This window comes from Phascolarctos cinereus, unplaced genomic scaffold (assembly GCF_003287225.1).
Source record: "Phascolarctos cinereus isolate Bilbo 61053 unplaced genomic scaffold, phaCin_HiC Scaffold_4;HRSCAF=312, whole genome shotgun sequence".
Taxonomy (NCBI): domain Eukaryota; kingdom Metazoa; phylum Chordata; class Mammalia; order Diprotodontia; family Phascolarctidae; genus Phascolarctos; species Phascolarctos cinereus.
In genome coordinates, this window is record NW_027555847.1 from 492,047,523 (window position 1) to 492,063,366 (window position 15,844).

Sequence of the window (15,844 nt, forward strand, 5' to 3'; positions counted from 1 at the left end):
AGCCACTGGAATTTACTGAAGAGGGGGATTACGTGGTCAGACTTGTGATTTTGAAAGATCACTTTGACAGCCTGGAGCAGGGAGAGATTTGTGGCAGTGAGACCAACTAGAAGGCTACTGCAATAGTGCAGTCATGAGGTGATGAGAGCCTGTACGAGAGCGGTGTTTGTGTCAGAGAAGAGAGGGAAGCATATGCAATAGATGCTGTGAAAGCAAAATGGACAGGACTTGGTAACAGGTTGGATATGGGGGCACGGGTGAGAGTGAGAATGAGGAATAGAGAATAACCCCTAGATTTTGAGCCTGGCTTTTCTTTTGGTAGACCTACAATATTTTTAACTTGCCTCTATCCTGTCTTTGAGATCAATATTTTGCTTGTATGAAGGCCATATTTTCTTTTTAACATTATTCCTTTTTGTTTTTCTTCTTCCAGATTGTTCTTCACTTCTTTGTATTTACATTTTCAATCAGTTATTCTTTTTTCCTTTGGTGACCCTTGCTACTATGGATTCAGTTTTTCTGTTCTGCCAATTACTTTTGCTGTACAAGTCATAAATTCTACTTTCCTAATTCTTATTTGTCTTTTAAACCATTCAGGAATATCTTGCTGTGGTTCCATGTTCTTTTGGAAATACACAGGGTCTTAAGCCAGCCTCATCATTTGCTGATTAGTTTGCCTTTGCCATATAGTATTTATTCATAGATGCCAGGACTCTTTTTGATCTGGAGACCATATTTCTTTCTGTTATTAATATCTTCCCTGTTGGTTTATCTACTTATGCTCAAGGTCATCAACGAGTTTTCTTCCTTCTGAAGGTCTCTGGTAATTTCAGTCTTTTCTCCTTATGTTCTCCTATTGCTCATTTTCTGATTCTTTCCCTTTGATGATAGTTTCCTTGAAGGCTAGATCTCAAAACCTTCTAAGTTTCCTCCTACACTGCACAGTTCATATTTCGCCAACCTCAGCCTCTACCTCAAGACAGTTCTGCAGGAAAAAGAACTGGTCCCATCTGGGTGTTGGGCCTTTTGGAAAAGCCTGGCGGGATCCATAACATTTTGGCATCATGTTCCAGTTTTTTCTCTTCTGCAGTTCTCTAGCTGACTACTATTGCAGCAGAGAGCACTGCAGTCTTAGCCAGAGCAGTGTTCTTCCTTTCAGTTTCCTAAGTCATGAAGAGGTGGACAGGGTAGAGTTGAATTCTCTTACGGTCCTGCCAGAGTATGGTGGGTAGTGGGAGAAGCTGTGCTATGTGTATTAGGGGCTAGAAATTAGCTTCCTTTGTTGTCAATTCATTGGGTTTTACCTTGTTAGGGTTCATGGTGTCTTTGGAAACAGCTGTAATTGCTTCATCTCTTGCACATGATTCTTATTTTGGAGAAGTTTGAGAGGTCGTGAGGATTAGAGAAAAAGTCTAGTCCTCCGTCTTATTGCTCATGTGACCCAGAAGTCTATAAATACTAAGTGCTAAATTACTCTTTTAGCAATCTTGTTATCTCTCACAGCTTCAACTAGCATCTCTATGCAGATAACTCCTAAATCTATAGCTGTAAACTCTTGATTAGCATTTTCAGCTGTCTACTTTATATCTAAATATATATGCCCTGCTGGCATCTCAAATACACCATGTCTAAAACAGAACTTTTCCCTCCAAACATGTTCTTTTCTTTTCAATTCCCTATTTCTGTCAGTTGCCCTATTACTCACAGTCACTTCGTGTTGATAAGCTTGGTATTATCTTTTACTCATCCCTTTCTGTTGCTTCCCACTCCCAATCAGTTGCTAAGTCTGGTTGATTCTGTCTCTTCAATATCTCTTGCATTTTCTTCTTCCCTTCACTTCCCACCACTGCAAGCTTTGTGGATACCTCATTACCACTGACATGGGCTATGGCACTACTTTCCTAATTGATCTTTACCTTCAGTCTTTACTCCCTCCAATTCATATTTCATATTTGCTGGCAGATAAATACTTATGAAAAATTGATCCAATCGTATCACTTCTCCAGTAAAAACTTTTCAATGGCTATAATGCCTTCTGAATAAAATCCAAACTCCTCAGCCTTCCTCAAATGGCCTTCCACAGTTTGGCACCACACTAACTTTTTAGTCTTAACTCATATTACTACACTCCATGCACTCCTTGCACTCTGTTCTTTTGCCTTTGCTCATACTTTCCCGTATATGGAATGCTCTCAGTCTACTGAGGTCCTTCAAGATTCAACTCATGTGGCAAATTTTCTATCAAGCCTTTTCTGATCCTCTAATCAGAAATGATCTTTCCTTCTTCAGATGAATATAACACTTTAGACTTCTCTAGTCTCTGAACAAATTGTGATATATGAATGTAGTGGAATACTATTGTGCTATAAGAAATGATAAGCAGATGGATTTTAGAAAAACTGGAAAGACTTACATGAACTGATGCTGAGTGAAGTAAGCAGAAGCAGAACCAGGAGAACGTTGTATACAGTAACAGGCACTATTGTGTTATGATTAGCTATGATTAACTTAGCCGTTCTTAGTAATACAGTGCTCTAAGATAATTCCAAAAGACTCAAGATGGAAAATGCTTTCTACATCTAGAGAAAAAACTACGGAGTCTGAATGCAGATCGAAGCATACTATTCTCTCTCTCTCTCTCTCTCTCTCTCTCTCTCTCTCTCTCTCTCTCTCTCTCGGTTTTTCTCTTTTGTTCTGCTTCTTTCGCTATACAAACATTAGTTATTATTATTATTAGTATTATTTATTATTGTCTTTTTTTGCTTGTACTCATTTGTGCATGTGTTGTATTCCTCTCCTGGATTGTTGTAAGCTTCATGTGAGCTGGGACCTTGTCCTGTTGAGTATTATATCTCTCCTTGCATAAGTTTTTTCATCAGCAGAGGAGGGGGTGGTCCAGGCTTTTAATTACATTGGTTTAAGTATCTCTGGTGAGGAAACTACTTCAGCCAATGAGAGTTCATGACTGCTGTGCAGCTTATAGTCTTAGAAAGTTGCCTGGATCAAAGAAAGGCAAGTGATGTACACAGTCAGGATGTGTCAGAAGTGGAACTTGAACCAGGTCTCCCTCACTTTGAGACCATGATACCTACTCATTACATATTTGGTGCTTAATTAATATTTGTTGAGCATTAGTAGAAGAGCTGCTACAAACATGAATTATTTATTAATCTAGTGTGCCAAATGAGAATGTTTAGTTCAGGTAAAGAAATTTAATTTCACTTAGTATTAGATATTTAGTATATTTCTGAATCCTTGTTGCAAAAGACATTAAAATGTTTTCCTTGTGTTTCTATATAGGGGGCCTTATCAATGTCAATATGAGTGAAATCAGTTTAGATGAAATTCAACAAGTATTCTCTAAGGATTTAGCTATTGGTCCAGGTGGTCATTGGAGGCCCAAAGACTGCAAACCCCGATGGAAGGTGAGAGACACTTTTTTGTATCATTATTATTATGTTTTGAGTGTGAAAGTATGTTAGAGCATGGGATTGATCATATTGGTAGTTGTGATGTGACAACATCATAATTGTAAATTTTATGTATGTGTTTTTTAAAGTTCCTAGTAAAAAGATTTAGTATGAACAAGTGATGATCATATCATGGTCTGATATAGTGAAAGAAATTTGGATTTAGAGTTAGAAAACCTGTTTTTGGATCTTGACTCTGTCGCTTAGAAGCAGATAGCTGGTTGTCAGAGGACAGAGCACTGCACCTGAAGTCAGAAAGATGTGAATTTAAATTTGGCCACAGATACTAGGTATGTGATCCTGGGACAAGTGCCTTATCTATCTGCCTGAGTTTGCTGTAAAATTGAGATAATAAGAACATCTGCTTCCTAGGCATATTATGAGGATAAAATGAGGTAATATTTGTCAAGTGCTTTGCAAAACACTTAAAGCATTATATAAATGACAGTTATCATCATCATCATTATCACTTATTAGCTTTATGACCTTGGATACATAAAGTCTTGGATTCAAGTCCAGCTTCTGACATATCCTGGCTATGGGACCCTGGGCAAATATTTTAAACTGCTCAGTGCCCCAGGAAACTCTCTAAGACTAAAACTTGCAGGAAAAAAATGATAACCTCTCTTGGTGGAGAGAGTTCTCCTCACCCGGGAGGTCTTCTACCAATAAAATTGCAGGTTGTCTCCCTCTCCCTAGACATAGATCTATGAATGAAAGAAGAAGAGCTGAGTAAGCACTATGTTCAAAGCACTGCTAAGTGCTGGTGATTGAAATGGAAAAGCCAGACAGTGCCTGCCTTCAAGGGAATCACATTTTTATAGAGGGAGATCAGAAGTAGAAGAGTTCAGTGGTAATTGGGTTGAAAAGGCTTAGTGGTTTTTAGGGTATGACAGCAAAGCATATATGGTAATGAATTTTTAAAAATGTCATTTTCATTTATAAAATCATCTCTATTTCTGATGGTAGACCATTTGAATCCAAAGTGATAGGAACCTTGGTTCTGCTCTGCATTTTCAGTAACTATAGCTGCTCACAGCATCTCCACAAGACTTTCTCCCCACATATTCAAAATATTCAAATTATCAAATAGTTCTATAATTTCGTTGCTTTGGATGTTGTCTGCAGTGATGCAGTTCACAACCCTTTCGTGCCTGACCATTCTATGTGAATCTTGTTGGTTTCACCCCCTAAATCTGTTATTGGATCCATGTTTATATCATTGGAGGCCTCACTGCCTCCTGATACGTAGATGAACATTTGTGGAGCACTTGTGTTTTCTACCTGTGATCCTTTTTTTGCCACATGACCAAAACATATTTACCCCCCTCATATATTTCTTTGGTGACATCTTTAACTTCAATTGTTCAAAGTTAATTATATGTTATACATCGAAGCCCATGTATTCCCACCATGTACTTCTCTGTTGTCCTCTGTGTCATATTCATTTTCAGTTCTTTGGCTACTGTCATGATCTGTAGCCATACAAGACCATCGGTAGAGTATTGTTATTAAAAAGATGAACATTTGTTTCCGGGAGAAGTTTGGAGATATTAAAGGAGTTTTATAGTTTCCTCAAGTTTCCCATTCTCCTCCTCCTGATTAATTCTGGCTGCACATCAGGCCCTTCTTTATCCTCCACTGTCTCCCAAAGTGTATCCAAACTTACGTTCATTGTTTCTAGGACACTATTTACCCATCTCATCCTCTACTTTCCTCTTCTCTTTTTGCCTTTAATCTTTTCCAACATCAATATCTCTTCCATTGAGTCCTGTCTTCTCATTATCTGGACAAGGTATTTAAGCTTCAGCTTCAATATTTGTTCTTCCAATGAATAGTCTGAACTAAGTTTTTAAGTATTAACTGATTTTGATCTCTTTGCTGTCCAAGGGACTCTCAAAAGTATTCTCCAGCACCACAATTTGAAAGCATTGATTCTATGGTGCTCAGCTTCCCTCATAGTCCAACTCTCATAGCCATACATTACTACTGGAAAAACCATAGCTTTGACTACTTAGACCTTTGTCAACAAGGTGATGTCTCTGCTTTTTATTATGCTATCCAGATTTGCCATGGCTTTCCTTCCAAGGAACAAGCTTCTTTTAATTTCATGGTTAAGATCATCACCTGCAGTGATCTTTGAGCCCAAGAATATAAAATCTGACAATCCTTCCATTTCTTTTCCTTCTATTTGCCAGAAAGTGATGGGGCCAGCTGCCAAGATCTTAGTTTTTTTGATGTTAAGCTTTGAGCCAGCTTTTATACTCTTCTCTTTCACTCTCATCAAGGAGCTTCTTAATTCCTCTTCACTTTCTACTTTATCAGACTTACACTTTAGGAAAATTATTGTGGTAGCTTTGTGGAGGATGGATTGGAGAGGGGAGAGATCTGAAGCAGAGAGAACAATTAGACTATTGCAGTAGTCCAAGTGAGAGGTTATGAAGGCTTGATCTAGGGTGGTAGCTGTGTGAGTGGAGAGAAGGGGACATTTGAGGGAGAAGAAATCAGAGGATCTGAAAACTTACTAGATATATAGATTGAACAAAAGTGAGGAGTCAAGGATGATGCTGAGGTTGTGAATGTAGGTGACTAGGAGGGTAGTAATGCACTTAACAGAAATAGGGAAGTTAGGCAAATAGATGGATTTTTTGGGAAATATAATGAGACTCTTAGACACGTTGAGTTTAAGAAGTTGCTGATGTAGGATTGGATCTTGGGAAAGATACTAGGCTTGGATATAATCTGGTAATCATTTGTATAGAAAAGATATAGAGCATGTCCAGGAAGAGAAGGTAGTCAACAGTATCAAATGCTGATGAAGAAAGGGTGGCCAAGGATGCAATTTCATCCAGAGGGAGCCAAGTATGTCTCAGTAAGTGTCAGAAGATGTAACAAGAGAGGAAACGGTCCAAGATGAGAGGAAGTTTGCTAATTTTGGATCATGAGTTCCAGAGGGCACAGTGGAAGGGATGGGCTGTTTTAGAGTGAAAGATTTTGGGGGTAGGGTTGAGGTGAATGGGAATGAGGGGGCAGAACAACTGAGTTGGGTAGAGAGAGTTGTTCTTTGGCTGGTCGGTATCACTAAAATAGTAAGTGTAATTAGGGAGTGAGAGTACGCTAACAATTGGGGAATGAATTATTTAAAGTATCAATGAGTCCTGCTGGTTTAGTTTGATGATTAGAAGCATGAAGGTTTACTCTCAAGGTTTTGACACAGCTCTTACCTGCTATGTTACCATGTCCTAGGAGGCATCTGGGAGCCTGAGTTTTCCATGTATTCTAGTAGCATCTTAGATTGTCTTTCATAATCTTTCTTGATTTCAGTCATATCCACTCACAGTAGGCATGAGCAGATGGTGGTGTGCTCCTGGCCAAGAGACTTCTGTGTCTCAGGAACTGACCCTCATTTGCTACTATTGATATTAATTCTTTTTTTTTTTTTTGCCATGGAAAATAAAACAAATTGATTATCTACAAAGACTGCAGAAAAAACTCAATTATCTATGGGCTTGGGTACAAGAAAACTTTATTCCCTGGTGAGTCCTATCTCCCCCCTGGGTATCATATAATAATTTCTATTCTATAAAGTTACTTTGGTTTGGGAAATTACTTTAGGCAGGAAAAGGAGTTCTGTTTTTTTTTTTTAACTGTTTCATGTTCAAAGAATTCATCACCTAGAAGCCACTTGCAGGTGCTAAACCTCTTCGTACTCAGCTAGCCTGGTAAGCAGATAGCCTGTCACCTGGCCTGTACTGGAAGCCTTCAAAGCCCAGGAGAACCTGCCAGAACTTTTGTTAGTTGCCATAATCTTTGAAAACCAAGGGTCACTTTCATGGCACAATTAGAAAGTTGAGTAGAACTCTGGCTTTTTTAAAGTCTTTAAAAATATAAGGAAGATTTAACATGCTCTGAAAAAGTAGAATACTTTATATCTTGTTTTGGTAAATTTATTAAGCTAGCACTTTAATGGCTTTACATTGTATTTTCCATACTTCAGATTATACAGGAGCAAGTCTCTGATAGGACTTCTGCTCGTATGGAATTCTTTGAAACAGCAGGTGTTATATGTAGTAACTTTGATTTGTTTTCTGGATAAGCCTGACCCTAGTAGTTCATGTTTGATAATTAGGACAAAATGAGACACTTGTGTGTCATTCAGCAGTTTAAAAAAGGATATTTACTTAGCCATAACAGGAGGATATTAAACAAAGCTATGTATTGAGGACACCTTGAGTTAGTTCAGCTGAGCAAAGCTCCTCTGCCCAAGTTATCCATGGCTTTCCACCAGGCAATCCTAGGGAGCATGTGGAGCACCTGATGGCTGTTTTTGACTCCTGTTGCCAGGAAGTGATGTCAGCAACCCTATGCCAGCCGAGTCTAGAGAATGGTTCAGTACTTCCCCCCCCAAAAAAAACACCCCCAAACCTAGCTTAATTTGCATGGGGAGAGGAAAGTGTTAGAATATTGTTCCCACTACAGTTTGCCATTCTAATAATCTTGTACTACTTATTGAAACTTCACCAATGCTGCACACAAACTAATAGAAGAAATTAAAAGTTTGATGTCTTTTTGTGCAGTTTGTCAACCTGTATACAAATTCAAGTATACACCAATTTATCTGTAAAGACAAAAACACATTTTATTTCTATATTATTTAAAAACATCCAGCACTAAAGTCCCACTTTGATGTTGCTTTATAATATGGAGGTGACCAAGGGTTCTTAAAGGCTCTAACAGCAAAATGACAACTCTGTTGAATCTTAGACAACTATTATTATTGTCATTGTTATTGCTCCGTTGTTTATCCTTCATTCTCGAAGAGAACCAATGACATCAGAGGGATGATGTCTTGACCTGCAATGAATTGGATTTATGTGAGGCAGAGCAAAGTCATCAGCCCCACTCTCTCCTCCAAGAGTCATCAGAATCCAGGGGCAAGACATAGGTCAGGAGGACTGGCAGTGGCCCAGGATGCACTGGGAGACTTTGGCTTTTTCAAGTTAAGATCTTTTCCAGGTCCCAGTTTCTCTGAGACAACAGCCTTTCAGTGATTAAAGGCTAGGTAAGAAATTTGGCAAAAGATGGCCTGGTTTATCTTCACAAAAGAGTCAGTCTGAGAGGGGAAAACTCTCAGAGATTCTGGCCTGAACAGAAACATTTGCTATTTACCTGTTATTGCACTACCCACTACTCTATCCTCGAACCTTTCCAAGATTTCTTTTGGATGAGCAACTGTTAGACAGTAGACTTTCTCTGAGGCAGCTAGGTGGTACAGTGGATAGATTGCCAGGCCTGGAGTCAGGAAGATACTCTTCCTCCTGAGTTCAAATCTGGCCTTAGACATTTACTAGCTGTGTGATCCTGGACAAGTCACTGAACCCTGTGTGCCTCAGTTTCCTCACCTGTCAACTGAACTGGAGAAGGAAATGGCAAACCACTTCAGTATTTTTGCTATGAAAACCCCAAAAGGGGTCATGAAGAGTCAGAAATGATTGAAAAACTACTGAACAACAACAGACTGTCTGTGACACTTAATAGAATACTTTTAAGGTATGTAAAAAAGCACTTTACATATATCACCTCATTTGAGTATCACAACAATCCAGGTAGGTACTATAGTTATTCTCATTTTACAGATGAGTAAGCTAAAGCTCAGAGAGGTTAAGTGACAATATAACAAATGTTATTACTATCCTCCTCCTCCTCCTCCTCCTCCAATATTTATATAGCACTTTTACTATGTGGCAGGCACTGTGCTAGGTACTTTATAATTATTATCTCATTTGAGACTCACAACAAGTCTTAGAGGTAGATGCTATTTTGCAGTTGAGGAACTAGAGCAAACAAAGGTTAAGTGATTTGCCCAGGGTCACACAGCTAGGAAGTGTCTGAGGTCGGATTTGAACTCAAGTCTTCCTGATGCTAGGCTCAGTGCTCTATCCACTGCTCTATCTAGAAAAGCTTTTGGTGTTGACCAAGTGTCTGTTGTTTGATCTCTAATTCAGCTAAATTCTAAGAAGCTGATTACTCTGATGACCATAGGATGATGAATTTTTTTGGCCGCAGCAATTTTTGAAGGCTATTACTAAATCAAAGAGATTGTGATCTCTGTCAATAGTCATAGCAATGAAATCACAGGTACTTGAAATATTGCAGTAATAGTAGAAAAAAATTAAATTTTTTTTTACTAAAAATAGTAAAGACTAGCATATGTTTCAAAATTAATTTAACATGTTTTAAGATAATTCATGAGAGTGGTATATGGTGATCAGATGTTGTGGGTGCTCAGATTTTGGCTACTTCATAAACCAAAAAATTCCCATGGAGGTATAGATTCGAGTGGGCCATCTTTTAAGCTAAGTTCTTTTTTTTTTTTTTACTAACGTGTCTTGGAATCATCATTAATGGCAGCATTTGTATCAAAAATTAAATATTAAATTCTTTGGGAATTTTCATTTTTATCTTTATGTCCATTTTTATATTACATGAAATTTTCTACTATTTTTTATTTTTGAAGGTGGCAATTCTCATTCCTTTTCGTAATCGCCATGAGCATCTTCCAATTTTTTTCTTGCACCTGATACCAATGCTACAGAAACAACGATTGGAATTTGCCTTTTATGTCATTGAACAGGTGAGCCTTTTTATTTAAAGTAGTAGAAAAATGTGTTGAATTCTGAGACTTCATTCATTAAATGGACTAGGATTCACTTTATTTATCAGGGCCACTTGATGATCAAGTGTTTGATATAAAATTGTATTTCAGATCTAGTTTAAATTCCAAGTTGCCAAATTCCTTTATTTGGTCAGCAGCTCTTTAATAAATACTATTTTAAAATCAGAATCTTTGTTAGGTTATAGCCAATGTTAACTTGTAGTGCTAAAATCACTACTGCCTTCCCCATCAACCATATCCCTTAAAAACCTATGTTGTGTTGCCACGTCTACTGACAAACCTTCGCTTCTGAGTAGAATTAAAACGTTCAAAGTGTTTTTGCTCACTTTGTATAAGATGAATACCTGGGGTCTAGATCTTCCTAAGATTCCTTCTCTTAATTACTTTCATTGTGTACAGAATTTATAAGATACCTGATAGTCTGCACCTTTTAGAATATATGCAAGAACTGTACGAAGACAACTACAATTGTTTTCAGAAATACAGACCTAAGTAATTGGAAAAAATGAGCAATTGGTAGGATAAGCCAATATAATAAGTAACAATATTACCTAAATTAATTTACTTATGCAATGACATGCCAATTAAGCTACCTAAGTGTTATTTTATAGAATTAGAGAAAGATAATGAAATTCATATGGAAAAACTTCAACAATCCTGAAAGAAATAATGACATGGGAATGAAGGGGGCCTAGCAATGCCAGATCTCAAACTGTACTAAAAATAGTTATTATTAAAAACAATTGATACTGGTTAAGAAATAGAAAGATCACTCAGTGGAACAGATTAGGTTTATAATAAGCAAGGGTCTCAGTATTTGATACACACAAAGATCCCAGCTACAGGCATAAGAACTTAGTATTTGACAAAAACTACTGGGGAAAATTGGATAGCAGCAATGTAGAAGAATTTAGATTTAGGTCAGCATCTTATACCTTATAGAAAAATAAGCTCCAAATGGATACATGATGTAGACATGTAAGGTCACATAATTAAACAAATTAAAGGAGCATGAGAAAAAAATTGTCTGTCAGATCTGTGGATGATTGAAAAGTCATGACCAAACAAGAAATAGAGATCATAAAAGATAACATGAATAATTTTGATTACATAAAATTAAAAAGTTTTTTGTATGAGCAAATCTGATGAACTAAAAGGGAAACAATTAACCAAGAAAAAATGTTTGTAGCAGATTTTTTCAATTAAGGTCTTAAGGAAATGATTCAAATTTATAAGAAAAAGAGCCATTCTCCAATTGACACATAGTCTGAGGATAAGAACAGACATTCTCAAGGGAATAAAGGTTATCTATAGCCATATGAAAAAATACCCCAAATCATTACTAATTAGAGAAATGCCAGTTAAAGTATTTTCTAAATTCTACCTCACACTCTGGAGAATGGAAAAGATAACAAAATAAGATAATGACAAATATTTAACGGGTTGCGGGAAGACAAGCATATTGTGTGCTATTGATAAGCCTATGAATGGGTACAACTGTTTTGGAAAGCAATTTGGAATTATACACAAAAACTTACTAAACCATGTATGCCCTTTGATTCAGCTAAAACCCCATAAGCTTATATCCAAAAGAGATCAAAGAAAGAAGAAAAGCTTCTTATGCACAAAAAATATTTGTAAAAGCTCCTTTTGTGGTGATAAAGAACAGGAAACTAAGAGGATTTCCAACAGTTGAGGAATGGTTGAATAAATTTGGTATATGAATGTGGCATACTGTTGGGTTATTAGAATTAGGTGGTTTCATAAAGATATGGAATTATGTAAACTAATGCAGAATGAAGTGAACAGAACTGGAACAGTTTGTATCATGCCATCAATGTTATAAAAATGAACATTTTTGAGAACTTTATAAACTGATGAAAAATGAAATAAGCAGAACTAGTAAAACAATTTTTTTATACAATCATAACAATATTGTAAAAAAAAAAATCTTTGAGGCTACAACAACTATCATATCAATACATAATTCCAGAGTACCAATGATGAAAACATGCTTACTTATAGAGAGGTGATGGATTTTGGGTGAAGAATGAGACACATATTTTTTTGTGTACATGTATTGGAGGCGGATTTGTTTTGCTTGACTATGCATATTTGCTATAAGAAATTTGTTTTTTTCTTTTCCTTTTTTTTAATGGGGCAGGTTTGGGCAGGAGAGAAAATAGATTTTAGTTAATTTAAAAACTAGAGAGTAGGGGCAATGCTATAAATGTGAAATGTTTCACGCAATTTCAGATGAGATTACTGTATTATTAGTTTAATTTAACTGATTTATTTTGTTAAGACAGCAACAAAGTGGGAGTAATATGTAAATGTATGCGATATAAAACAAAACACATCAATAAAATGGAAAGTGGCCAAAAAAGTTAAGAAAAGAGTATTTTAGTTTATGGTGTGTGAATTTAAATAGCAAAATACAGAGAGTTCCTTTAAACTTGTAACTGATATTTATATAGTACCTCAGGGTTTATAAAGCACTTTACATACATTATTTCATTTGCTTCTTTAACAACCATGAAAATAAATACCATGTTTATTGGTGTTCCTATTTTACAAATGAGGGTTAAAGAAGTTGCAATCTTTCTATGTCTTGTAAGGATTAAGCATAAGAATATAAACTCAGATCTTTTTTGACTCATTCTCTTTTTTCTATACCAAATTGCCTTTCATAAATATTTTAAATAGGTATAATATATACATACTTTAATGAGCCCATGATCTTATTTGAGCCAATATGACCTTTTCATGTTTAAATTGCAACTCATACATGTCTTCTTATCCTATATAACACTTACCCACCTCCTTCCAGAACTCCTCCATAGTGGATCTGCCTAGCATGTTGGAGCCCTTCTTTGTCTCTAATGTTTCATGAATAAGGGTTCCATACTTGGGCTATCTGTTACCCATATTCTTGTTATCCCTTCTTTTGGGCTCATGCATGACCTTAATGGTGTTTTTTAATGCTACTTTAAAGCAAATCATTTTTGGTATGTGCTTCAGCTTCCCACCATAGCTCTTTACATCGTCCTTTAGGTTAAACACAATTTTGATTATTCAAATATTGTGGTGTTCCATGATTCACAGCCATATAGCTATACTGGGAGAGTATTATGATTCTATATACATGTTTAACTCTACATATTTCTCCCCACATATACATCTTTCTATAATGACAGGATGAATTATCTAGCGGTATTTTTGACAAAATATAATTATAAAAATGCAAGATCTTTTTAGAGTGCTATTGCCATCCATAAAAATAAACACTGTACTAGATTTTCTAGTTCAGAATTGGTCAAATGAAAATCAGACAATAGGCAACTTAAATGTAAATAAATGTGCTTTTCCCATTCTTTTGATTTTCATTTTGTTTGATTTTACTGGGAATCCTGTGGCTGTATAACAGAATCCTGGTTTTGTACAGTGTAGGCAGATGTTTGTATTTTCCTAGCCTATTAATTATGGGGAGCAGTATTTAGGGACTAGAAGACAGTTGAACAGATAAATATAGGTGGAGTCCATTATACAATTTGAAGGTCTAATTATTTTTGAACACTGCTTACAGAGCTGTTGCAAATGTGGCTTGAGCTATAGAAATGAGTAGTAGGTGAATTGGCCTTTATGTTTTTAATGACTATATACACTTTTTGTTTGTTTTTAGGGCACAGGTGTTCCTTTTTTAAATACCATAATTAGTTTTATGTAGTCTCTCTGAAATTTTTGAAAGAGGTACTATTTCAGAAATTGAACCAAGTAACAGAGTGCAGGACAATGCAATGGCACTGATAACTCATCTACTTTTATTCTTTACCCTTTGTTTTTTGATCATCTTTTCTCTGGTCTTCTGGTTTTTTATTTAATCATTTCCCCACTCTCTTCATGTTTTTCATTCCCTTAGATTCGTTCTATTTTCAAATTCTTCATTCTAATTCCTTTTATAATCGATTTGTTCATACTTGCAGAGTTACATCTCTCTTAATGTTCTGCTTTGTCTTTGGCATATCATTTAACTTTACCTCTCACCAACAATCTCTACTCAGATAAACTCTTTCATTGTTGTTATGATAACGATGCTGTCACTACTTCCATGCCTTAGCCCTTTTAGCTTTTATCCCTTTCTTTTCAACATCTATGTTTTTACCTCCTGGAACAATTTAAAAGCAGTTGCTTTTAAACCTCTTAATTTCTTCCCAGAATCATGGCTTGTTATCCTTTTAGATATAGTTTAAGCTCAACATCTTGAATTTGAATATAGTAGATAGTACACATATTTTTTCTCTGTCATTTTTACCATTATGTGGCTTAAGATACCACTTTTCTTTTTCTTTTTTTTCCCCTTCAACCATTATACCAGTTGCTAAAATTTAGCACAGCCTTTCTAAAATGGTGCATTTCTTTCCAAATATGAATGCTTTTTGTGTTTTGAATATTTTTGGTCTTGATTTTTGGACAGCCTCTTTTATCATCTTATCTTTTATTTCTTATACAAAATCTGATTGTCAAAGTTAGAGTCATAAAACTTCAGAGCTGGAAGAGACCTCACAGAGCTCATCTAGCACAACCTTTATTTGAAGGGCGGAACATCTCTACATAACCCATGATAAGCAGTCATCCATTCTTTTTTGTGTGTGTGTGGTTAGGCAATGGGGTTAAGTGACTTGCCCAGGGTCACACAGCTAGTAAATGTTATGTGTCTGAGGTCGGATTTGAACTCAGGTCCTCCTGAATCCAGGACTGGTGCTCTATCCACTGCACCACCTAGCTGCCCCACAGTCATCCATTCTTTGCTTGAAGATTACCAGAGTTTTAGACTTTATCAGTAGAATTCCTCTATTTTGATGAAAAAAATCTCATTTACGAAGCTCATTAGTATGTACCACTTAATGACTTAAGTTTCTTCTCTATTCTTTTTTTTCTTTTCCTTTTTTTTTCCTTATGCATATCTCTGAACTTTACGTCTCACCCTGGCAAAACTCAGGGACTTCTGTCACTTGATCCTTGTTTTTACAAATATTTCTTCTTTTTCTTTCTTAAATTTTGTTCCCCATTCATATGAAGTGTGCATCTTTCCAACTATAACATAGCCAGCTTGTAATATTGGCTTTCACCTACTGTCGTCATCTTCATCATCTTCATCATCATCATCATCATCATCATCATCATCATCATCATCATCATGTAGTTCTAGTCTATTTCCTTGCAGGGAAGGAAACCAATTCCTTCTTTACCTACTATGGAAGTAGCCACAGTTGTCAGTATACTGTGTCACATCCATCAGTCTCTGTTTTTTCTTTCTCTTGCAAATCCAATCCCATATACCATTGCATTTTAAAAAATGTTTTTATTGATGTCTTTTGTTTGTTACATCATTATAGTTATCCCAAGTATCTCTCCCTCGGCCCTTCCCAAAGAACCATTGTATATATTGAAACACATTTTTTTAAGAAAGGGGAAAAACCGATACATTGAAAAAAGTCCCAAAACACAAAGGGGTGGGTTGGGGGTGTTCTCTCATATCTCTTCACTGAAGTCTTCCTTGATCTTTATAATTTTGTCATGTTTACATTGAGTTTTTGGTGTGGAGTACTTTCCATTTACATTGTTGTAGTTACTGTGTATATATTTTTGGCTTTGCTTACTTCACTCTGCATCAGTTTAGATAGCTCTTTCCAAGCTT

At 36.2% G+C, this 15,844-nt stretch overlaps 1 protein-coding gene across 2 annotated transcripts in view; it reads left to right on the forward strand.

The window, feature by feature from the left end:
- Nucleotides 1–15,844, forward strand: part of B4GALT6 (beta-1,4-galactosyltransferase 6) — an 82,029-nt gene that overhangs the window by 44,577 nt on the left and 21,608 nt on the right. For both annotated transcript variants that reach the window (XM_020992554.2, XM_020992552.2), the window contains 2 exons: nt 3,301–3,425; nt 9,988–10,104. In XM_020992554.2, the coding sequence (XP_020848213.1) occupies nt 3,301–3,425; nt 9,988–10,104 (242 nt within the window). The remainder of the gene's footprint in view (nt 1–3,300; nt 3,426–9,987; nt 10,105–15,844) is intronic.